The 25,868-nt window shown below is 45.9% G+C and overlaps 1 protein-coding gene across 3 annotated transcripts in view; it reads left to right on the top strand.

Moving 5' to 3' along the window:
• Window positions 1–25,868, top strand: part of LOC120499713 (cGMP-dependent protein kinase 1-like) — a 92,427-nt gene that overhangs the window by 50,239 nt on the left and 16,320 nt on the right. For all 3 annotated transcript variants that reach the window (XM_039703734.1, XM_039703733.1, XM_039703732.1), the window contains exon 2: window positions 14,591–14,757. In XM_039703734.1, coding sequence (XP_039559668.1) covers window positions 14,591–14,757 — 167 coding nt within the window. The remainder of the gene's footprint in view (window positions 1–14,590; window positions 14,758–25,868) is intronic.

Here is a 25,868-nt window from a genome sequence, read left to right as displayed (position 1 = left end):
CTGGTTGGACTCAGTCTTGGAGGGCTTTTCCAGCCTCAGTGGTGCTGTGGTGGGAAGTGAAAGCTGCCAGCTGCTGGAATCACAGGCTGGAGAGGGAAAAGAAGGGGAATTTAAACCTTAATGTTGCTTTTAGCACTCATTTGGAACTGCTGCACCTAAAGGACATTTATCAATTATCAAACTCCTGGTAATTTTATTCTTGGAATAGATGGGGAAAATCATGGAATTCCTCAGGTTGGAAGGGATCTGAAAGCTTATCCAATTCCTCCCCATGCCATGGACCAGGACACCTCCCACTGTCCCAGGCTGCTCCAACCTGGCCTTGGGCACTGCCAGGGATCCAGGGGCAGCCACAGCTGCTCTGGGCACCCTGTGCCAGGGCCTGCCCACCCTGCCAGGGAACAATTCCTTCCCAATATCCCATCCATCCCTGCCCTCTGGCACTGGGAAGCCATTCCCCCTAGTCCTGGCATTACAAATTGGGTCCAAGCAAGCAGAATGTCCCAGTTCCCCGAGCTGGAAGAGATGGATTCCTGTTCTTAGTGCTCCATAATGGAGAATCCCAAGAGTTCTCATTGCTGGAGGGAAACTGTCTCATAGGGACACAGTTAAAATACTTTTCCAAAATCTGCCTGTGCAACACAGCTGCTGAAAGGCTTTGTTAGGTGAGGAGAGGTGTTTCATTTCAGATAAGGTGGATCTTTGTGGGTGCAATAGGGTAAATAAACTGAATTCCAGTGAAAAGAAAGGACCTTTCAAACCTGCTGTACAAGGAGGTGTGCAAGTGCAGGCCTCAGGGTGAACACAACCCACACAGGGTTTGGCTGCTTTTCTTTGGGTTTGAGTCTTCCATTCAGCTCTGGCTGCTGTTGCTCTTTGGAAGAACAGGCTGGATTTAGATTTTGAAAAAGAATGCTCAAAGTTGTGCTGATTTCTCACTGACTTGAAAAGCTGGATTTTTTTTTTTTTCTTAAACTCACTAAAGGAAGGTGTGTTTTCCAAGAATTCCAGTGCCAGTTAATTTCATTTTCCAGTATTTAACACAGGCTTGGACTAATCTTTCCAATCACCTGCACTCCTGAATATATGGGATATTAGCATTTATGCAAACAGCTAGTGCCTGCTTTTGACTTTAATAAATGTCATCTTTAAAATGCACTTAAATTTTAAATGACACTTTTTGGGCCTGTTGGGATTAAACTGGATTTGAATTATTTCAGTTCCCTCCAGTAGTTCCTGTTTCCTCCACGGAAATAACTCTGCTCCTTGGCAGGCACGTTTTCTCCATCTCGTTTTAGCTCTTTCTGTGTATTCCTTCATGTAAATATTTCCTCAACACAGCCTGCGGAGCATGGAACAGACTCAGAACATGAGGAAGAGTTGGAGCAGTGCTTTCCAGAAAGTGAACAAGGTTTCTTTGCTAGTCCTGTGAAACATTTGGGACAGAGGAAAGGAGCCGTTTCCCTAGAACCCACATGTGCTGTATTGGAAGAAATGCTGTTTCTGTCTCTTTGTGAGGCTCCTGTTCTGCTTTTTTTGTGGGATTTTTTTTCTTCATTGTCATGGAATCCCAGAAGGGTTTGGGCTGGAAGGGACCTTAAAGCCCATCCAGTGCCACCCCTGCCATGGGCAGGGACACCTTCCACTATCCCAGGCTGCTCCAAGCCCTGTCCAGCCTGGCCTTGGGCATTGCCAGGGATCCAGGGGCAGCCACAGCTGCTCTGGGCACCCTGTGCCAGGGCCTGTCCACCCTGCCAGGGAACAATTCCTTCCCAATATTCCACCTAAATCTCATCCAAGGCACATCTGCTGTTTCCTTCTTCCTTTTCTCTTCTGCCACATTAAACCCTTGGGGTCCTTCCAGCTCCTTGCAGCCCCATTCCTACCTGAGTGTTTCTCCTGGCCTGGGGCTCAGCTTTCTCATTTGTTTTGCTGCTATTTGCTCAGCTACCCCATGAGAGCAGTGAAGCAGCAAGGGGCAGGAACCTGCAGGAGGGGAGAAAGCGTTTGGGAGGATGGTGGAAGGAAGGGAAAGAGAAATCCGTGGTGCTCTGCACTAGGAATGTCAAATGAGGCACTCAGACGAAAAAGGAACACGAGCCAGAGTTGCTGCGATGGGAGCAAGAATTTTGGAGTTGGGAGATGGTGTGGGAAGGTGATGAGACATGAGGGAGGTGGAAAAGGAGAGAGTTAAGTGCAGGATAGTAGTGCAAGGGAAGGAGAGCAGTCCCAGCAGTACATTATGGGAGCAAACTTCATTTTCTCATGTGCTCATGTGATGCAGATAAAGGTAACTTAATTCTCTGCCCTCCTCTGCCTTGTTTTTTTCTGTCACAGTTTTCAGCCTTGAGATGTGGTTGGTTCTTGTCTCTGGTGCCCTGTGTGGAGCTTTCCTGTGAACCAAATGTTTTCTGTTGAGGACCTGGGCAGCAGCATGGCAGCACATTTGAACTGTAAATTTTGGGACTTTCCTGGCTTGCTGAGGGAGGCAGAAGGGCTGTGTGCCTTAATGCCTGTTGCTGCCTGTCCTCAGAAACAAGTGCTGCTCCTGATTCTCCTTGGAATGGCCATGTTTGTAAAGGGGAGAGCCTTTCCTTGGGAATACCTCAGCAGATCCCACACTGGGATTCTGGCTTGCCAGGCTCCAGGAGGTCACAGTGCCTCCTAAAGACCAGAGTGGGTGACCTCCAAAACTTGATCAGAGTCTGGAACATGAACCCTCTGAAGCCTTCTGACCTGGTGAGGTGTTACTGTGTAGGGGGTGAAGATTTTTGATACTGTCTGTGATATTCTGTGTGTCCTGGCTGTCTCAGCTGTGACGTGTGCTGTGACAGGCACTCAGTGCTCTGGGCTGGGGACGAGGGGGGCATTGGGCACAGCTTGTACTGGATGATCCTGGAGGGCTTTTCCAGCCCAACTGGTTCTGTGATTTCAGACTCTCCATGCCATTCCTTAGCTTTCCTTGGGCAGCACCTTTCGTGTTGCTGCATCCTTCTTTTACCTCAGTATGTCCATTCCCATTAGCATTCCCTGAGGATGAGTGATGCCATGAAGTGTGAGGTTACTACTTGGTCAAAAATATCTTCCCATTTCCCACAAATAGGACAGTTGCCCTTCAGTATCTTTCCAGGCTGAAATTCCTGGAAACATTCAGTGCCTCTGGAGGATAGTTACTTTGATCAAAGAAAAGGGCTGTTTCCTAAAGTCCTTCAAATTCAAAGCTCTTCATCTTTTCCTTGCCTTCTATCAGAATTGGTGCCTGCTTTTTCCTAGCACATTTGTCACAATTATTGTTCAAAACATTTCCTTTAAGTTCTCTCTGTCTTGTGCTTACATGCAGCTGCATGATTGCAGGTATCCCTGGAATTTGTCTCATATGGTTTATGGGAATTAGGGAAATTTCTCTGAATTCCCAACCCACCACCCATTGCCCCCTGCAGATTGTTCTTTACAATCCAAGATTTTATGAAGACTTGAAAAGCCCTGAGACTGGAGCTATCCATGCCTGGGGTTGTGTGGTTTTTTTTTTTTTTTTTTAAGAGGGTTTTTCTGGAGGTGTTTGCCTTGTGCTGCTCTCAATCCTTCTGTGCTGGGCATCCTTCTGTGGCTGTGGGATCTCCCCTCCATGAGGACAGTGCTGAGGGCTGTGTGCTCCTGCTTCAGAGTTGGGGTTTTTTTTTGGTTACAGCCAAAGGCAACATCAGAACCAGGGGATTCGGAGTGGAACTCCTAAAACAGGATGAGCGAGAGCATTTCTGAGCAAAACCCTGTTTTGTTTTAGTACCACAGAGTTGTCAAGGTTGAGAAAGATCTCCAGGGTCGTTGAGTTCCCCACCTTGTCCCCTGATGCCTTGAGAAGGCTGGCCTAGAGCAGAGGGTGGACAGAATTAAAGAATAAATCAGGGATTTATTGAAAGGATCTCCTCCATGGATCCACCTTGGGCAGCACAAGAGCCCAGCCAGGGCTGCACCCAAGGTGAACCAAAATGGTCACAAAACGGACACCCGGTGACGGGGTCTGTCACTATGATCAGTTCTGCTCCATTTGCATACTGAAGCTAATTGTCCAATTATAGCTTTAGATTATGAAGTCCCATAATTTTGTTTTTCTCTTTTCAGTCCACCATTGTTTATGCTCTTGGGCCTGAAATTTGGTTGCCAGGGCTGCACCCAAGGTGAACCAAAATGGTCACAAAATGGACACCCGGTGATGGGGTCTGTCACTGTGATCAGTTCTGCTCCATTTGCATACTGAAGCTAATTGTCCAATTATAGCTTTAGATTATGAAGTCCCATAATTTTGTTTTTCTCTTTTCAGTCCACCATTGTTTATCTCCTGTCCCTGTTGTTCCCTGGATTTAGGAGTTGTGCAGAGCAGTTGTTGTTGGCATATTCTTCAAAATTCAGTGGCATTGTCACGGTCAGTGCTCATGCAGTAGAAATAGGAATGAGAAAATAATATTTGGGATGTGCCAACCTCTCCCCCACCTGCCTTTGGGCGGAAGGAAAGCAGCAGCACTGCCCTGCTCCCAGCCCCATCCCCCTGCTTTTCCTCAGACACCTCCTGAGCTTCCTGCTGCTGCTCTTTCTCCAGTTAAACGTTATCAAGTTGTGTGGCTGCTCAAGAGTTCATCTTGCTGGCCACAAGGTGCTTGTCCAGCTCTAATCTGGTTTATTGGCAGGCTAGACAGAGCCTGCAGGATGTGCTCCCACGGCTGTATCCCAGAGTGACCCTTCTGGGAGGAGGCACATCTTGCCCTTCTGTCTCCCCTGTCTGCTCCTTGGTGCTTGTCAGTGGGGAGTTATTTGGATGATGCCACACATTTTGCAAATATTTATGTCCCAAAGCTTCCCTGCAAATGTCAGGCCTCCCGCTGACTCGTGAAGTAGGAAGAAATAGTTCTCCCTAAAATCCTCGGGAATATTTATTGGAAGACTGAGGCTCCAAGCAGCGTCTGCATTCCACTGCCACACGCCTATGGCATTTCAGCCAGGGACTTCTCCAGGCTGGAGAGAGCTGATGGAACTTCCCTGGTGACAGTCCCATCCATCACGAGCGCTGGGTGAATCAGAGTGAGGGATGTGAAATCTCTGTCGCTGTTCTCCCCTCCCCATCCATCACAAATCCTGTGAATCCCCCTCCTGAACTTTCACTGGGGCAGCTCTATATTTCCCTGGCTGTGACAGCATTCCCTGTGGATGTGTTTTGTCAGGGAGGAGCAAAGTGTTTTTGCAGAGCACATCCATCTCTCCTGGCCCACGGTGCACTTGGAGGAGCTCCTGACGTGTTCTCAGCCTCTAATCCAGGAGAGCAGAGTGAGCTGTCTCTGCTCAGAGGATCTCTAATTGGATTTCTGCATCTGTGTAAATTAGGTTATCATCCCCTTGGCAGATTTCCTGCCCGTTGCACCAGGGTGAAGCCATCTCCCTGGTGGCCATCAGTACCTCCCTTCTCCAGTGAATCTGGGTGCAGCTCACTGCCCACACCTTCATTTATCCCCAGGGAGCCACACAGGCCTCCAAAGGCACTGACAAACTTGGGGCAACTTTGGAGCTGCCATTTAGCTCCACTCCTCATGCCTGCCTCCAGTCAGGGGTCGCTGCTTGGAGCTGCCAGGACTGGAAGCCCACATGGACAATGGTTTGATGGATGGAGAAATTCCTGCATTTCAACTCCATGGTTCTTTCCAAGATGGATCATCATGACCTTCAGGATGTGTTGTCTGGGTCTCTGTGACTCTGTCTTGCTCACCAAGCTCCTTCTGGAGGAAGTTGGGTTGTTTCTGGGTTCCTGGGTGTGGAGACATATGGGGGCATGTGTTTTCTCTGCTATTTTTGTAGGTGCAAGAAGGCTCCAGCACAGCTGTGCTGGATGTGAGTGCTGAAACTCTGAAATGCACGGGGTAACACCCCTTAGAAGTCTGCTTGGTTTTGGCCAGGCATCTCTGAGAGACACCCATCCCCCTCTACCATGACTTTGCTACATGTTCTGGAAAAATTCTGGAATAATTTCTGCATGGAAAGGGTGCTCAGGCCTTGGCAGGGGCTGCCCAGGGAGCTTGGCAGTGCCCATCCCTGCAGGTGTCCCCTGCAGGTGGCACTGAGTGCTCTGGGCTGGGGACAAGGTGGGCACTGGGCACAGTTGGCACTCCATGGCCTTGGAGATCTTTTCCAGCCCAAATGTTTCTCTGATTTTGTGTTTTCACCTCTCATTAGCTGCCCAAAGCTTCTGCTGTTTGCTTCAGGTAATCAAGGAGCTGCTTAATCCTGCTCCGAGGGCTTGGTAGTGGTTTCTCCAAATGCAGCTCATGTGGGAGTTCCTCAGAGCTGTCAGAGAGTGCAGGAGGAGGCAAATTGTGTTGGCAAGAGCCAACTTCTTCTCCTGCCTGAGCCTGCCAACATTTCTGGTATCTAAACCTGGGGCTTTGTAGGATGGAAAATAGGAGCCTAAAAAAGGGCGGTAAATTAAGATCTGTGGGGTGAGACATGTTAAAATGCAAGTTAACCAACTCTTGCCTACAGTATTTTTGTACCAACAACAATTTTCAGCGTAGGTGAAAGGGGATTTGAATATTTTTTTTGCTGAAATGATTTTTCTTTTTAAATGTCGAATGCCAAAATATGATATAATGAACAGCAGTGTACTGATATATTTAGAAATCCTAAGTGGAGCTGTCTGAGCAACATTCTCTGCAGAGGAACTCGGTTCTGCAACTCTAAGTTGTACTGAAGTGCAGGAAAACCTGGAAATGTGGAAGCTATTTTCCTGGCTTACAGGTTTAGATCAGGGCAGAGTTGCTTAACCTCTTTTTAAATCGGCATTTTGGTTAAAAATTTGAGTGGACTCTTGTGAGGAACATTCTTCCATCCAGCTTTTCAGGAGCAGCTACGCTGGAGATGCTTAAGATCCTGCTCAGAAATTTCCCCTAAAAGCTGAAGATGGATTGTGTGTTGTGGGAATGGGAAACCTTGTAAAGAAAATCCACAAGTGTATTTAAAGGCCTTCATGTTACTCGGTCCCAGACTTGAATCCTACTCCTATTCCCAGTTACTGAGACAAGAATAGCTCTCTGGAGTTATATTTAAAATTCCCTTGAAGGAACATCCAGAGTGGGCTTTATCCAGAGCCAAAACAAACAGCTAATGCACAGTTATCAGCTATTAATGGTACTGGAGCTCAAACAAGCCCCAGACCTTACCCAAAGGTCTGAGCTTTCCTCTCCTGCTCTGCTCCTGAGAGTGAGTTATGAAGAGATCCATTTGTTCCCTTGCAGGTTTTGGGATTTGAAGGCATTGTCCAGCGTTTCACCCTTCAGGAATGCCCTGTGCTGGGGGTTTGTTCCTGCTCTGGGAGCTTTGGCACTCAAGGCCCTCAGGGAGGACCCTCCGCCTTGCCTTGCCACCAAGAATTTCACTTTGCTTGCAAAAGCAGCTTTGCTGAAGGGTGTGGGCTTCAGGCTGGTGGTCGAGGGATTGAATAATCATCCTGGAAGTTCTGCTTCTTACCTCTGGTTCTTAGATGGGAACCTAGGAGCTGACAGCAACCCTGGGAAGGGTTATGCTGGGAAGGGAGGAGTGCTGGGAACAGGTTTGGACTGCTGTCTCTTGCTGGTGCTTTTTTTGGTATCACTGAAGGTTTTGTGGTTCTCAGCTGCCAGTTTGGGACCTCTGGATGTGTGGCCAGGCCACAGGAGATGAGTTCTGCAGATACTTCAGTGTAAGGAGGATGTGAAGCTGTTGGAGCAACTCCTGAAATTGCTGAGGGGACTGGAGCACCTTCCGTGTGGAGCCAGGCTGGGAGAGCTGGGAATGCTCAGCCTAGAGAAGGGAAGGGTGTGTGGAGACCTCACAGTCCTTCCAGGGCCTGAAGGGACACATGGGAGCTGGAGAAGGACCCTGCATCAGTAACTTGAGTGCCAGGACACAGGGAATGGGTTCAGAGTACCAGAGGGGAAATTCAGTTTCCATAGACAGAATAAACTCTTCCCTGTGAGGGTGGGCAGGCCCTGGCACAGAAGCTGTGGCTGCCCCTGGATCCCTGGAAGTGTCCAAGGCCAGTTTGGACAGTGGAAGGTGTTTGGGACAGCCCAAAGGGGATGGAAGGAGGTGATTTCTAAGGTCCTTTCCAACCCAAACCACTCTGGGGTTCTACTGCAGAGCTGAGTGTGTGTTTTAGTGTTGCCTACTCTTTGAACTGCACAAGGGCTTAAAACAGAGTTAGAAGCTCACTAAGGTGAGCTTTGAGCAAAAAGCTTCCCCATCCCTGCTGGAAACGTTGCTTTTTGGGCACCCCCTTTGGAAAGGGAGACACAGCTGGAGACTGCTTAAAAAAAAAAAATCTAACACTTTGTGCTGTCCTGCTGTATGGTCTCTGGAAAGCTGGAGCAGGCACAATCCTTGGCTGTGTTATCCCTTTTTAAGGAAGATTTGTTTTTTTTTTTAATTCTTTTTCCATGGCCACATTCTGTAGAAGTAAACACTTTTAAACATTTCACGGTGTGGATTTTAAACAATTGTCAGGATTGCCTGGACTCTCATATCCCTTCTCAGATTCGGGGGCAGAGGCTGCACATTTTCTTCCACAATTTTCATCTCTGAAGTCAACTTAATTCCTTGGGCTGGGATTTGGAAGGTCCCAAAACCCAGTGCTTTTGGGCACGAGTTTCTACAAATAATTTGGGTTTGTACAGCAGTGATGACCCAGCCAAAAAAGGTGGCACTGGTTGTGGTAGCTTTGAGCAGGGTTTATTGTATGAGTAAGTAAGAAGTTCTCCTCTCCCAGGACCCTGTGTTTTTACTTCTGTAAACTTGAACTCTCTCTGTCTGCTTGGTCAAGTTCCTGTGGGTGTTTCCCTCCTAAATATGGAGATTTAGGTTATTAGTAGTAGTTGTTAATTCCTGATGGGGGAAACATCAGAAAAAAATACTCCTTCCTCCCATTAGTATTGGCATGTTGAAAAGTTTTGAGATGAAAACAGCTAAAGAAATTCTCTTGCTTATTTTTGTCACTCCAAAGTGTGTTCTTTATTCTTTTATTTTTTCAGGCATCTTTCAGCCTGTCCAACTATGCTTTTCATTTTCCTTACTGGTAGTTTCAAGTGGTTTTGCTTCAAAGCTGTGGTGTTAAACACCCTAAAATTCAGAATTGTGTCTCTAGTCTTTAAATTGAACTCTTAATTTCTTATATTTTTCCGGACCAACCTCTGTTTAACCAGTTCTTGCCAGCAGCAGATTCCCTGGGAGGTGATTCCTGGGTAGCTCCCCTTGACCCTCAGGTTCCTGCAGGCTCCAAACTGGGGCTGCACCAGTACAGGGTCTGGTGGGAGGGCTTTGGTTTTTGGAAGCATCCCTGGAGGGGTCTGTCAGAAGCTTTTCCATCTGCTCCTAAATTTTTCCCTTCCTTAAAAGCCAGCAAGTGGCTTTTCCTCATTGAAACAAGCCCTTTAGGTATGAAGAATAACTTTGTGTTCTAATATTTATTGTACATGCCAGAAGGTACAAACCCAGCGTGGAGACCATGGCTGTTTTTGCTCTGAGGGAAGAGCCTGGGACGAGCATTTCTTGTGTTCCTTGGAAAATGGGAATTGCTGTCAGGATAACAACAGCCTGTGCTGCAGGGTTGGCTGTTTTACTGCAGGCACTGCAAAGCATCCCAGAAAGGATTGGGCTGGAAGGGACATCAAAGCCCATCCAGTGCCACCCCTGCCATGGGCAGGGACACCTTCCACTGTCCCAGGCTGCTCCAAGCCCTGTCCAGCCTGGCCTTGGGCACTGCCAGGGATCCAGGGGCAGCCACAGCTGCTCTGGGAATTCCATCCCCTCACCACTCTGCCAGGGAACAATTCCTAATTCCCAATATCCCATCCATCCCTGCCCTCTGGCACTGGGAAGCCATTCTCCATGTCCTGTCTCTCTGTCCCTTGTCCCCAGTCCCTCTCCAGCTCTCCTGGATCCCCTTCAGGCCCTGGCAGGGGCTCTGAGCTCTCCCTGGAGCCTTCTCCTCCCCCAGCTGTCCCAGCCTTTCCTCCCAGCAGAGCTGCTCCATCCCTCTGCTCATCCTGGTGCCTCCCTGGGCTCTCTCCAGCAGCTCCAGGTCCTCTTGTGCTGGGCCCAGGGCTGGGGCAGGTCTGCAGGTGGGGTCTCAGCTGGGCACAGAGGCAGAATTCCCCCTCTCTTAAGCTCCCCACCCTGCTGGGGATGAATCTCAGGGGTTTTATTTCCCATCTGTTACAAACCAGAATTTTTATTTATTTCCTGCCTTTGTGCCAGTGGATGTTCATAGCAGGGTTTGAAATTCAGCATTTTGTGGCCACTGCAAACCTTTTAACATAAGGCTTTCCACAGCTTAACACAGCTTCTGTGCACAGGGACAAAAAACTAAATTTCTTTGGCTTGTTGGGGATGCTGGTGACTGGCTCTGGTCGGGCTGGGGGAGCAGAGCACCCCAGTACAGCACTGGGAGGGGTGGATGGACACCCCCTGTGTGCTTTGCTCCTAAGAGACAGCACAAACAGGTTTTTATGCATTAAATGTATTTGTAGCAAACTTGTTAAGGTTCTTTTTGCATGACTTCTGCAAATTCGAATGCAATTAGCTTCTTCCTCCTGTTGCCTTATTAATTACCGTGATGGACCTAAACTGATTTGGGACAGGATGTATCACAGAGGATTGTGCCCTCTTTTTAAACTCTTCATCAAGTCTCCAGCATATTTGGTCATTAATCTTTCAGGAAAACAGGGATGGCTTGGTGCCAGGCTGCTTTCTCTGGAGAGGAAAGATGGCAATAACTGCTTTCTACTCTGAGTGACCCTCTGAAGGCAGAGACATCCACTCCAGGGCTAAGTAAATATTCATGGAAATCCTCCTCCTTCAGACAAGCTCATTTGGAAACAGTCCTGCTGCCTTACAAATATTGTGGGTTATTTTGTTTTGTGTTGTTCCTATTAGAAACCTGAACCAGAAAGCACAGAAGAAATGCTGTTGGAAAATAAGAGGTAATGGAACAGCTGTATCTTGTTTAAAGCACTTACTTGCCGTGGCAGGAGTGTGATTTTTTAACCATTTAAAATAGTTTTTGTTCTGTATTACTGGTAGATTCCTGTACTCACATGTGTGGGATAGCTGCAGTATCGAAATAATGGTGATGCTTAAGGAATGGTGTTGTTTGGAGAAGCATTTGTTATTTATAACAAATTATTCAAATTTTTATTTGAATAATTGGGAACTAGGGGTTCATTCATGTGCTCTGAGGTTCATGTGTTTCTGGGCTGGTGACAAGTTGGGGATTGGGCACAGGCTGGACTTGATGGTCTGGGAGGGCTTGTCCCACCTGGGATTGGACATAAGAATAAACACAACAGAAAAAAGCCTGTTTATTTGAAATGGCTCCTGTGAATTACAGGGAGAGCAAAGATAATAATAATAATAAAATAACGTGGAAGTTGCTGAAAGCCTGGCATGTGTGAGTGTGTGGGACTGGCAAGCCACAGTGCATGAATAATTTTTCTGAATTATTAAGAGTGATGAAAATTCTCTCACAGGGAACAATAGAGGAGCTCTGCTTGTAGCTCTAACGTTGTATTTTTAGGACCAACTCATTTTTAAGTGTGTCAAACTCTGCTTTTTTTCTTACTCTATTCTGAAAGATGGATGGAATATTTCCTGCTGGAAGGGTTTGGAGCTCTCAGGCTATGGAGGATGGTTCAGTCTGTGGTGGCAGGGGTGGAAGGAGATGATTTTTAAGGTTTTTTCCAACCCAAAACAGTCTGGGGTTTTATGAAATCCTCTCATAAATAAGCAGCTGCCTTGCGAGGTGGTTTTGTTCCTCCAGCCAGCACTGTTTAAGGGCAGCTGGAGGTGCTTTTCTCACAGGCTTTGTAGTCCAAGCCTCATCTTAACCAATTATCCCTACTAATAAAGCCTATTTTGCTCACATTCAAGCATGACTGAGTTATTACCCAGCCCTTTCCTTCTGGGTATTTAATTTTAGGATGCTCAGATGTGGCAGAGATGAAGCTGTGTTTCCTTGATGGCACAGCCAATGTGTTTTCCTTCACAATGATGTATTTTGTGGGGTGGTTAAAAGGTTTGGATGACCTGGGGCTCCCTGAGCTTGCTGTGATTGTTCCTGTGTTGAGGACAGAGACTGAATCAGGTGGTTCAGATGTTCTCTTGCACATCTGAAATAATATTCTATTATTATTAATAGAATATTGATAATACATTAAGCTCTTGAATTCCATAAATTTGTTCACATTGGGTCTGTTTTGCTGCTTCTCCCCCAACTAGAATCATAAAGGTTGAAAAAGACCTTTATGCTCATTGAGTCCAACTGAGTTTTCCTGTTCCTTTGCTGTTGTTTGGACCAAATTTCCCAACTCCTCCTCAAATCCTTTGCCGTGTTCAATTCCAACAAGGAGAGCATTGTTTTGTGCTGAGCATCTCTACATCCAGAGGGAAGTTTGACTTGGGCCAGGAATTCCCCACAGTCTTTCTGGGTCTTTTGACTTTTGCAGCAGCTCCACTTGAAATCCCGACTCTATCAAGGAGAAATGAAATAAATTTGGAGCTTTGGAATGAAATAAAAGCCAGGAATTGGAATGCAGGTTGACATGATGAACACAAAAGCTCCAATTAGGCTTTCTCTGGTGGCCAGTTGGGCAAGAGCAATAAGGAGCTCGTTGTTAGGAAGATTTGGGGTGGCTGACAGGAGAGCAGTCAGGAGCTGAATCAAGCACAGCATCTGGCAAATGGAGGAATTGGGGTTGTGCAGTGCCTGGTCAGCCTCACAAATCCCCAGCTTTGATGAAAGGAAGGCATGCCCTGGGTGCAGGTTTACTTGGGGGTCCTTATTTGCACACAGGAGGGGCTGGAGAGGCAGCCAGGGATGGGTGTGAGGGCAGATTCCGACTCCCAGGAATGGTTTTGTGGCACCCTGAGACTGCCACATCCTTGGGCAGCCTGGTCCTGTCCCCTCCTGCCCTTCAGCAGGGTCACTTCTGGTGGCCTCTGGTGTCCAGTGGAATGAGCTGTGTTGAAATAACCTCCAAACTATCAAAGGAATAAAAAGAATCTTAAATATCACCGAGCCGGCAGCGTGGTGGGTGGAACCCTGAGCTGCTCTGACCCTGTGCAAGGACTTTGGTATTTTATTTGTGGGGATTTTCATGGTAGGAAGGAACGGATGATGAATTTGATTCTATGTTTTCAGAAGGCAAATTTATTATTTTATGATACTATATTATATTAATACTAAACTGTACTATACTAAATAATACAGAAAGGATACTTAGAGGAGGCAAAAGAGATAATGATGACTCTTTCCAGAGTCCAACACAGCTTGGCACTCATTGGCTATTGAGTCAAAACAACTCACAGCTGAAACCAATGAAACAATCTCCAACTACATTCTAAAGAAGCAAAACACAGGAGAAGCAAATGAGATACTATTGTTTTCCTTTTTCTCTGAGGCTTCTCAGCTTCCCAGGAGAAAAATCCTGGGTGAAGGGATTTTTCAGAAAATGTGAATGTGACACTGTGGTGGTTTGGTGTCAGATTAAACTCTTTTTGGATTTAGAGATGGGGTAACTGAGAGCTGTTTTAAAAAAACTTTTATTCTGTTTTCAGTCTTAGGAGAAGGGTGAGACAATACAGGTGTTATAGTTAATGTTATTACAATCAGAAGCCAACTGTTTTTAATTATAATACACTATAATACATTTTTCATAGTTCTATTTCTCCAAAGTATCTAGTCTTATTTGTAAGGCCCTCTGTTGAAACTTGTTCCATTTCTCTCTCAACAATGTCTGTCCTATTCCATGGCATTTCTGAGTCAGCATTTCTTATCTCAAAGTTTGCACAGAGATGCACAAACACACACTATGTAAACCTGTCAGGCTTTGAGAATTCTCTACAAATTCATTCCCCACAGTTTGGGTCTCCCAAGTCCCACTTTGGCTCTTTTTCGAGAAGACACGGCCCATTAAAGTGTTTTTCTTTGAAAACTTTGCTTTGTATTCATCTTTCCAACAGTTTAATCCCTCCTGGTTGCTCAGGCTCTGCAGGGAACAGTTCAGCCCCCAGGGTGAGGAGTGAAGGGCTGAGGAGCTGCTGTCCAGCCTGGAGGTGTTTTAGGAGCTTCAGTTTTGGTCTAGATCAGGATTTAACATTCTCAGTTGTCCATCTGCACAAGTGGATTTAGGGATTTTGTGCCAAATGCTTCTTGTAGTGATTATAATATAAATACTCAGAGAATCCATGCGGTGTCACACTTGGTGTGCTCCAGTTTGTGTAATTAATAGAAAATGTAATAAACCAAGTAATAAATCCCTTACCTTCTTGTTTGTGCTTCCTTTCAGTTTTGTGTATGGACGATATTCTAAGTAGCTGTGTTACTGTAGACATGGAACTTGTAGCTAAAAGAGGATTTTGCAATTCCACAAGATCTATTTTTATTGCAATGCTGGACGTGTCTAAAGCTTATTTACAAAAAACAATTGCAAGTTCACATTTCTGTAATTTTTTTCTTTGACATCTCTGCACATTTTTAGGGAAAATTCTGATTTTTTTTTTTTTTTCATTTGTGCCCCAGGTCCAAGGAGCTAATAAAGGAAGCGATCCTTGACAATGACTTCATGAAGAACCTGGAATTGTCCCAGATCCAGGAGATTGTGGATTGTATGTACCCCGTGGAGTATGGCAAGGACAGCTGCATCATCAAGGAGGGAGATGTGGGTTCCCTGGTCTATGTCATGGAAGGTAGGGTTGGGAAATGATTTATTTATTCCTTTTTTTTTTTTTTTTTTTTTCCCCAACACTTAGAGACAAAACCTTTCGTGGGAAAAACGGTTTCAGAGAAAGAGGTTGTCTAAATATGGTTGCTTAAAAGTTGTGTGGACTGCTTTTGCCTGGAAAATTCTGCCTGGATTTGTGTGCCTGCCTGGCTAAAGAAAGGAGGTGAAAGCTGTTAACCCTGCACTGGAACAAATCTCCCCTAAGCAGAGTTCTGTGCTTGGAGGTGATAAATGAGGATTTTAACAGAAGGAATGGAGATGGGAAGTGGCTGTGGAGCAGGGAGAAGGTGCTCACAGCCTCCTCCCAGGTGGAAATGTGGGCACAGCACATGGGGTTCTCCACAGGAGCTGTGCTTGGGAGGATGGAAAATGGTTTTGGTGCATCCTGGGCACAAAGGAAGAGCAGCACCTGTGCTCTAGCACATGTGCTGTGTCCCAGGATGTGCTGGGGTTTCTCATTCAGCTTTGTAAAAATCTTCTAGCAGATGTTGCCAATGCTCTGCCTTTCCAAAATCCCAGCTCCTTGTGTTTGGTCTTGTCTGTTTTCCAGGTTGTCTTACTCTCCACGTGTCAAACTGAACATATTTTGTGTATATTTGTGCTTTTTATTGTTAAGGAAGTGCATGTCAGCTGTCAGAGTTACTGAGCTGGATCAAGGCTCGTGTGCATCCAGAGTGGCTGATCCTGAGTTCTCAGGGAATTACCCCTGTTTTCCTTCCTGCTGTGATTTGGTGCCACAATAGATACAAGCTTATCAAATTCTTCTTGCTCCTCACCAGAACTATCTGGTGGACTCAAACATTTTGGCCAGATAACACCTTTTCACTTGCTCATCTATATTTTAATATCTTAAATTGTTCTTTTAAACAAAAATCTTTCCAAGGCAGTAAGCCATCCTTTAAACAAGCTTTCCTGCCAAATTCCTCATGCTGTATAGTTGCAAATACTCCTCACTGGTTTCCCAAAACAACTTGAAGCTTCTGTCCTTTTAAGGTTAAGTCCTTTCTCAAGGCACAGGTTTAATTCCTCTGGTTTTTCATAGTTTTGAATTTTGCACATTGAAATGGTTTTTCTTTGAATTATGTGTTTCCACCCCCAGCACTGCATGGGAAGATTTAAGGTTTGCATGGAAAGATTTAGGGTTTGCACGGAGAGATTTAAGTTTTTCAGTCCTCTGAATACAGAGACTACTTTGAGGTGAACAATCTGTTCTGTTGATGATAAAAAAAAACTGCTTTAAAATAATCCTTGAATAGTATTTTCTTCCTAGTGGAAATGTGGAGGATTTGCCCTGTGCAGTTCTGTGCTCGCTTCCCAAATTCCCCCCACGCAGAGGTTTGCTCATGGGGTTTTTGCTGCCTGGCTGCTCTTGGGATGTTGTGTTCAATGCTATCCCTTGAAAAAAAACCTCAAAGAACAGGACATGTTGGAATCAAGGTGTGTTTATTTCCTGCTCAGCCTCTTCCCACTCCCTGGAGAGGATTTGTGAGAGATTTTAGAGGCAGAACTGTTTCCAGCATGGTTTGGGGTATTGAGGATGAGCACTCTTTACTGCTGATAGTAAATCACTCTTTACTGCTGATAGTAAATCATCATCAACAGAACTGTTTCCAGCATGGTTTGGGGTATTGAGGATGAGCACTCTTTACTGCTGATAGATTTTATCATCTTTATGGTTATTATTTAGCCTTGTGGTGATGAGTGTGCAACCAATGTGTATCAAAACCAGATTTTGTGTTTTTTGGGCACTTGAGGTTTTCCATGTTCTCCTGGCAGCCCTGTGTGTGTGAGGGCACGACTTGGCTCTTCCCTTGGCTTTGTAACTTAATTTAAGATTATTTAGATAGCTCCCTAAATATGCATAATGCTTTGCAAACTCAATTATGGAGAGTTTATAGTCTGTGTTTAGACATAATGCAATGAGTGATGATGAAGTCATGGAAATGGGAGAGGACATTATCAAATAGGTTATGAGAGCTCATTTTGGTTCATCATTCTATGTCAATTATTAACACAATCAACCCAAATAAAAACTCTGTTCTTTGCAAAACTCTACTGGAGAGACCCATCTTTCAGTATTACTGAGAGGTGTTTTCTCAGAAATCAAATAAATTCTGTCCTTCTTCCCTCATTCCATTAATTCCTTTTCCCTTCCTCACTTGGGCTCTTGCTCTTCTTTGAGCTGGTAGTGACAAAAACCAGAGCTTTGAGTCAGGAGCTGAAGCTGAAATTTCTCAGCAAGCAGAATCCTGAATTTAGAGCTTCTTTGCTTTTAATAAGTCTAATAAGGCTGTTGGTGTTGTGTTTTTTGTTTGTATTCTGGAGTGACTTTAGCCACAGTCTGTGTCTTGCTGGCCAAATTCCCACCTCTAGGGATACGAGGGTCTCTGGTTCAGGCTTTCAGGTGCTGGCCCCACCACATCCCATTCTTTAAAACACTTTATTTCCCTGGCTTCACGCTCTCTGTTCTGTTCCTTTAGCCCTCTGAGAACAGCCCTTGATTCCCTTGTGTTCAAAAAGTAGCAAGAAACCCCCTCAACTTTTCCTTATTAACTGAAATGGGTCAAGAGATGCCCTAAACCTTGAGCAACACCAAAAAATTTCCCTTACAGCTGTGCTTTGAATGTGGGAATGAATGTATTTGTGATGTGACAAGTACCCATCAGGGGCTGAAATTGCTGGCAGCATTAAACATCCCTGCTGTGCCCACCTCCAGCAGGAATATTCCTCCAGGCTGTGAGACTGGGAATGAAAAAAAGGGGATGAGAGATGCTCTGCCTTAAACTACTCTGCACTGGAACTTTTGGCTCTGCAGGGAAAACAGTTGTGAGAGGAAAATAAATTTATTTATTGGATATATTCCCTTTCCTGGGAAAATTTTGCTGCTCTGAGAGGGGCTCAATGGATTATTTGTCTTCAAATTGAGGGTTTTTAGCGCCAAAAAAGGTTATTGTTAATTAACCGTAGATGAGTCTGCTACCTCCCTTTTTTTTCTTTAAGGGAAAAAACCCTAAACATTTCCCAGGATGTGTTTAAAAACAGAATGGATGTGGCACTGGGTGCCAGGGTTTAGTTGAAGTGTTGGGGCTGGGTTGGACTTGATGATTTTGGAGGTCTCTTCCAACCCTGTGATTCTGTGAATTTTCCAAGTGGTGCTTTTGCAGGTTTGCATTTGCTGACTTTGCAACATTCCTAACATTTTGCTGAAAGCATTTTAAAATGTGGCAGCCTGGAGAGGTGTTTTCAGAGAGCTCCACCTCAGATCTGGGCGGTGTTGACAGGCTGGAGCTGTGCGTGGGTGCTGCCTCACACTGATGAGGATAAATGTGATATCCCACCTCTGACCCCAAATGTTTCCTCTGGCTGAGCCACCCAGCTGCAGGCTGTCAGGTTGGATTAGGGCAGGAAGATCCTGTGGAGAAATCAGGTGGCAGTGCCCAGGTTTGAGGCTCTCCTGTGAATAAAAGGATATTTTTAGAATAAAATTTAGAATATAATAGTTTTTTTAGACACTTTAGTCATAGGTGTAAAGAGTCCTCCCTTTAAGGTTGGTGCCATTCCCATGAAGCATGGAAGAAATAATTCAGTGACAGAGGGGGAAAGGGGAATTCCTTGGATTAACTCTTTTGTGGTTCATGGTTTTGTGTTTTCAGTGGGTGCTGCACGTGAGTTCTGAGGCTGCAGCTCTGCACACCCCTGGAGAACCTGAGGGAAGAAATATCCCCTGTGTGCTCCTGCTTCTACAGGCATGGAGAGGGAAGAAGCAGCTTTTTGAGAACCATCCCCTGTTTTAGTAATTTTCCCTCTCAAATTTCCTTTTATTTGTGTCTTCAGTTGTGGGGATTTGCATTTTATTTTTAAAGGTGACTTTGTCTCTTGCTTCCCTCTTGGAAGCTCCCCCAAAGGAAGGATCTAACTTTGATTTCCCATGGGAATATGGGTTTCTGGGAGTCTTGGGAAGCAGTGTGTTTCTACAAACTGTGGGATGTGCTGGGACATGGAGCTGGGGGTTGATAAGGGAACACAAACAAGGTCTGTGGGGCTGTTTGAAATACAGAGACAAATGGGAGTCCTTCCATGGGGTGAAATGCTCCTCTGGGAGGCTCTGGGGTTTTTCCTGTTGAATCTAAAGCAAAGCAGGCACATGGGTGTTGTCTGTGTTCCCCCAGGCATCACCTCAGTGCCCGCACAGCCTCTGCCCCAAGGATTCAGGCACTGACTTCCCACATCTCCCTTTTCCCTCCTGCTGGCTTGCCCACCTGGGCAGTTCCCTGCTTTCCCCCAGGGTCACTTCAGGCTCTGGGGTGCTCTGTGCAGTCATCTCTTTGTCACGCCTTTGTGTCACCTCCCTGTGACCCTTCTCTCCTCTCTTTTTGTGGATCTGATTTAACAGGACTAATTCCCTTGGAGGGGCTCGTGAGTCAGATCCTCCTCCTCTCAGGGAAAGGGCTTGGTGGGATTGATACTTTAAAAGGAACAAATTGTGGAGAACAGGGACTTGTTTTGGATTTAAGGAGCATAAATGATCTGAGGGATGGAGCAGCTCTGCTGGGAGGAAAGGTTGGGAGAGCTGAGATTGTTCAGCCTGGAGAAGGGAAAGGCTCCAGGGAGAGCTCAGAGCCCCTTCCAGTGCCTGAAGGGGCTCCAGGAGAGCTGGAGAGGGACTGGGGACAAGGGATGGAGGGACAGGACACAGGGAATGGCTCCCACTGCCAGAGGGCAGGGATGGATGGGACATTGGGAAGGAATTGTTCCCTGGCAGGGTGGGCAGGCTCTGGCACAGATTTGGCTGAACTCTGCTTGGGGTGTTTGGGGTCACTGTCATGCTCTGGGATCACACCTGGAGAGATGGAGATGAGCCCCTGCAGTGGGATTTTTCACAGTATGGTTTGTCCTGTGTGCCCAAATACTGTCCTTGCTAGGCGTCCTCTGGGAAATTCCTTCCTTTCTGGTGTGGGGCCAGGCAGTTTTGAGTGCTTTCTCCAAGTATATTCCTGATAACATCGCTACTTCCCACCTCTCTGCATCTCCCAGGGGCACTGTAGAAGGTGATAACAACAGCATCCATTGCAGTCAGGGCTTTTCCAACACAGTCGAGGCCGTTCTGCTTCCAGGACTTGTTCTGCCTCTCAGAGCAGCTGTTTTGGGCCCTGCCTGAGCCTCCAAACCTCCTCTGGAGGGGTCTGGATCTGCTGTCCCAAACAGATGTCCAAGACAGCATCTCACTGCACAGGTGGTGGCTCTGGAGACTGGGGAGCATTCACTCAGTGTCCAGGGGAGCTCGGTGTCTGGGTTTGAAAGACAGGTGTCTGCTAAGGAAGGCAGGAGCCTCCCTTGAAATGGAAAATGTAAACCCCTCCCTCCCAAATATTATAACTTTGAAATTAAGGGGCTCTCGGGCAAGGATATGGGAATAGGAATAACAGGAAATTAAATTAGGAATTATCAGGAAAATTAAAATATAAATGCAGTGTGGGGACAGAGTACACAGCCCCATTTCCAACCTCAGACAGAAATGTGCCAAGGAATCAGTTAGAAATTATGGCAACGTGGGAATTTCTGCACAGCCTGCCAACAAATCATTGTTCTCCAAGGGGCCTGCTTTTCCCAGGACTTCCCATGCGGTTTGAGAGAATGCCCTCTGGCAGCAGCTTCTTCTTTGCTCTCCTGTTTCATGCTTTCATCTGCTTTTGTTCTATGCATTTTTGTTTCCTTCATCCTGGTATTGCAGGCTTGGGCAGGAGTCAGATCAGGGTTTTTTCCTCTGCAGGCTTCATGGCTTTCCTGCCTTTTGGAGAAATTGGGTTTTCCTGTCATACCCCAGGCAATGGAATGCAAATCTTCCACTGTTATCAGCTCATTATTTTAATTTTATGGTGTCTTAATAATTAACTCTTCCAAGAGTATTATTTACCCATATTAGTGATGGAGAATTAAACATTTCTTGTACTTATTTCATGAAACGTTCATAAGATGAAATGGGATATGAAAGGATGATTGGGCTTGTGACAGATGTGGTTTGATATTCTGGATAGAGCAGTTATTTTTAAAGCTGCAGAAATAAACCTTAGCACTTAAAATGCAATCATAAATAATGGTGAAGTCATCCCTTCTCAGCAAGGAAAACCCAATCTTTGGTTAACTAAGCCAATATTTGGTAGGGAGGAGAAGAAAATGGGATCCAAGCTGGGACTGATGACTTCAGAGTTCCCAAATATGTGAAGGTGTTGCCGGACCAGCAGAGGAGAGGAGTGACTGGAGGGTATTTGATGATTTATACAGATAGAAATCCCCCAAAGAGTGAAGTCTGGTGTCTCTGTCCTCAGCCAAGCCCTGCTGCCAGCACAAATTCCTGTTGGAACTGGATGAGAGGGGCCTGCTGGCAGGTTCTTCTGCAGGGCTGTAAAAGTTTGAGTGTCGAGCTGACCTGAGAATTCCTTTCATTTTCCCAGTGAATGCTCGGCTTTCTTTGGGATCTGCTCCTATTCACAGTGATTTACTCCTCTTGCCATTCCTCTAATCATTACTGAGCCTCTCTGAGTCTTTCTGCAGTGTGGTACTGACACAAAACTGGGGCAGCCTTGGCAAAAGCTGAAAGAATTCATCGCTGGGGAGGAGAACTCTGAGTTTATCAAACAGATAAATCATTCTGTAAATGCTTTCCTACAACCTGCTTCATCCCCAGGCAGTCAGATATCCATCTTCTCTCCAGGGAAAACAGTGGATAGGTGGAGCCTCTTCCAAAAGAGTTCCCACTGGATGAGAAACATAATTATAATGGATTTTTCCCCCACATAAGATCATAGCTGATGTGCCATTTATTTTTGTACTGCTCAGCAGTTATTTGAAGGCTGCTTTGTGGTGAAGGGGATTTTATTTACCAAAGAAATTGGGGAGATAAAGCCTCATTCATTTTATTAATAATAGCAGCTGGAAAGGGAGGCACAAATGTCTTTCTTGTCCCCCCCACTGTCCCATGACTCCCTTTTGTTGCGGCTCCCACATGTGAAATGTGAAATAAAAGAAGTTTTCAGCTCAGCAGTGAACATGGGAGAGCCTGGATTCTGACCTTTGGCTGTGCCCCTTCAACTCCAGGGCTCTGTAACTCAGGCTGTGTGTGCAGATAGAAAGATTCCAGTGTTAGAATCCAAGCTATTGTTAAAGGACCAGTAAAGGGAAGGCTCCCTTTGGGTGGGCTCCACTGGCTTTGGATTCCTTGTTTGCTTGGAGAACTCATCTACAAAAATAATCAGACCATGGGAGCTCAGTGCCCTTTGTTCCTACTCTTGGTTGTGGGGAGAGAGCTCAAAATCACCAATTTTGGGAAGGGGAAGGAGAGGGAGGCTGGGTCAGAATTGTACAAATACAGAATAGCCTGAGCTGGAGGTGATCCCATCAGGATCAGCTCCTGCTTCTTCTGGAATCCTCATCCCAAAGAGCTTTTGAGTAGTGAGTTCATCATTGCTATTCCAGGCACGAATGGGTGAAATGGGGGAAACCATTCCTCTTGGTCCTAGGGAGCTTTTCAATGTTCCTTAAACACTTCACCTTGGTTGAACATCTCTTCACCTCAGGGAAAGCTCATGAGAACATTTCCTGCATTTTCTTCTCCACTGAGGTTTCTTCTCCTTTTTTTTTTTGGTGGGAAAAACCTCCCATGGATTTCTGCATTTTGGATTTTTGGCCAAGGCTTTGTGCAGCCCAGAAGTTTTAACAGAGACAGGTCTGAGAATAAATCCAAACAAAAGGATAAAACTGGGATGGGGGGGTGGAGATGTTTGCATTGCATTATTTGGCAAAGTTTTCTGATTTTTCCTGTGCTTTGATGTGGAGGGGTCCTGATCTGCAACTTCTTTGCAGCCCTGGCAGATGGGTTTGGGGGAAAAATGAGAATTCTGCTCTCAGGAAACAAATCAAAATGTCAGATCAATGTTTGCACTGTATTTATCTAAAATAATGGAAATTACAGTGTATCCCAGCAGCTGCTGCTCCTCGCACATCCAGGCACAGATGATAATTAAATGCAATCAGAACACGTTGCATTTAAGATGGAAAAACTAATAAAAATAAGATGTTTGCCATCCTTGTGCTAAATATTTTCATAGCCTCTCAGTTCTGACTGCAAAAGCTATTTTGTGGAGCTACCAGAACATGAAATAACAGTGGGGGAGCTTTCTCATATTCTAAATAGCAGCAGAGCCGGGATTTGAGATGCTGCAGATCTGGAAAAGCAATAATTCTGGGGTGGTTCTGGAGCTCCACAAGGGACTCTTTATCACTGCTGAAACTCTGTAAACTCTTATCTTGGAGTAGGAAGTAACTTGAAGTCATTTTATGCCTGGATTGTGAGGCTTTTAAAAAAAATTTTACTGGTAGTGACATGGAACTTCACAGGCTTCCAGAAGTTAATTGTATTTTTTGTTGCTTGTTGTTCTTCTGCTCCCAGCTCTTCTCATTACATTTTTGGGGGGATGGAGAGGCGCAGGAGCTTTTGTTGATAACTATGTGAAATCTGACTGAAGTCAGGGTATTTTTCCACCAGAGTTTTCAGCCCAAAACACCATGTTCTACTGCCCTGTTCTCTTGTGGCAGTTATTCCCCTCAGAACAGGGAAGTCCAGTTGTAATGTGGATTAAAGATGTGCAGTGGGGAGTGAGGAACTGCTATGGCCAAGCCCTTAAGGTCTTGGGACAAATCAGAGTGGAAGGGACATCTGGTGCCACATTCCTGCTCCAGCGGGGTCATCCCAGAGCACCTGGCACACGATTGTGTCCACTGAAAATGGTGAATAACTTGGGAATTTACTGCAGAACTCCCTGCAAAAAATGTTCCTAAGGGTTATGGAACCATTTGTGCCCCTAAACCTGTAACCCATGGCAGGGGGGGGAATGAGGTGAGCTTTCAAGTTCCTCCCAACCCAAAGTTTAGGATTTATTTGGCAGAAGTAAGATGGAAAACTGACATCACCGCTGAAGTTTTAGTTTTCTAGTGATCCCTGGAGGTTTGTAGTAACCCATGGGGAAAAAATTCCACAGTGGCTGAGGAAAATCCCCAAGTATCAGGTCCCAGGCAAGAGTTTTTTTAGAGCAAACTGGTCAATGTGGCCTGAAAGGAGAACCAGCTCCAGAGATCTCCATTTAACACTGTGCTCCTGTGTTCAAATTTGGACTGAATAAACTCATGGAAGATCTTTTTTTTTTTGTTTTTTTTGGTAAAGCAAGGAATGTTTTTGTTCCTGGTTGGTACAAGATAAGAGAAGGAGATGTCCTTGGGAATGTTCATCTGGAGGGAACAAGTGGACCTGCTGCATGATGAATGAAAAGAAAGGAAGTTTATTTTCTGCTTTCCACCAGCAGCCTCTGCTTATTATCATTTGTCAGCTCTCTCTAGGACATTGCTTTCCTTCTTGGAAAAACCAGGCCTTTTTCACAGACCCCACTTGGCTGAACATATTTAACACTGCAGAACATATTTAACACTGCAGAATTCTGCTCATCATTGCTGCTGGGAGGATAATTTATTTCCTGCTCTTGTGCTGTGTCGACTGGAACAAAAAGCATTTGGGTTTCCTCATGAGCTTTGGGTGGTAGTTGGGAAGATCAAGGGAATGGGGAGTGCTGAGAAGCCCCAACAGCTTCTTGTGCTGCTTTCCCTTTTAAATATTAATATCAATCTCAGTTTTCTGTCTTACTTTGGCAAAAGAAATCCTAGATGCCAGAATGGTTTGGGCTAGGAGGGACCTTAAAGAACATTTCATTCCCTGCCATGGGCAGAGACAGCTTCACTGTCCCAGATTGCTCCAACCTGCCCTTGAACACTTCCAGGGAAGCCTCTGATTTTGCTGACAAAAAAAGCAAGGTTGGTGCTCTTTATCCCTGTTCCTGTCCCCAGATTTCCTTCCCAGTTCCGCAGCTGGGTGATTTCCATGTGTTAGCATTCCGAGCCAGGTCCTTGGGTGACACAAACCAGCACAGCCCCATCTGTCACCGAGCTGCTGTCTCCATGCTCTGTTTAATGTTGTTATTTGCCAGAGGAAGATGAGCAGTAAGTGAAACCTTGCCTTCGTGCTCTGGCCTCCAACAAGGCAGGCTGAAAAAGAGGATGAGAGCTGGGGCCAAAGCAGAACATAAAATCTCACAGTAAATGAAAGCTGATGGGAGGCAATGGAGTGTGGAATGGGATATGGATTTTGGGACTTCCACTGAGGACTGTTCAGAGCTGATCGGGCCAAGGCAGGAAGGAGTGTGGGAAGGGACCTCAAAGGGACACCTTCCACTGTCCCAGGCTGCTCCAAGCCCTGTCCAGCCTGGCCTTGGGCAGTGCCAGGGATCCAGGGGCAGCCACAGCTGCTCTGGGCACCCTGTGCCAGGGCCTGCCCACCCTCCCAGGGAACAATTCCTTCCCTATATCCCATCTATCCCTGCCCTCTGGCAGTGGGAAACCATTGCCTGTGTCCTCCTCCTCCATCCTTTGTACAGAGTCTCTCTCCATGTTTCCTGCAGCCCCTTCAGGCCCTGCAAGGCCACAATTTGGTCACCCCAAAGCTTCTCCTCTCCAGGCTGAACAATCCCAGCTCTCCCAGCCTTTCCTCCCAGCAGAGCTGCTCCATCCCTCTGCTCATCCTGGTGCCTCCCTGGGCTCTCTCCAGCAGCTCCAGGCCCCATGGAATGGATAAATCCCATTCCTTAGGGTTACTGATGTCTAAACAGGTTAAGGGTTAAAAACTCTTGCTGGGCTTTTGTTCCCCCTGAGTAAGTGATGAAAATGATCTGTTTCCTAATACAGTTTTAATTTTCTGAACCCTGCAAGTCAGAATTGGCACTCAGGAGGCGTTTCCAGAGCTGTGCATTGTGCTGTAGCACACAGCAAAAAGAGGTGCTGGAGATTTATTTCCCTGTCTGGAGATGAGTTATAAGTACATTCACCACATTATGCAGATCAGCTGTCAGACTGTGGGATATCTGCATTAGGAATGGCTCTGATGCCAGAATAGAAATCAGGGAGTATTCACTCCAATATTACAAATTAGTGATTTTAAGAGCTCCACAAGGAGTGGAAAGAATCACGGTTTTTAAA

This window comes from Passer montanus, unplaced genomic scaffold (assembly GCF_014805655.1).
Source record: "Passer montanus isolate IOZ18808 unplaced genomic scaffold, ASM1480565v1 scaffold167, whole genome shotgun sequence".
NCBI lineage: Eukaryota > Metazoa > Chordata > Aves > Passeriformes > Passeridae > Passer > Passer montanus.
Note: the sequence above shows the minus strand (reverse complement) of the source record. Positions and strands in the feature narration are given on the sequence as shown.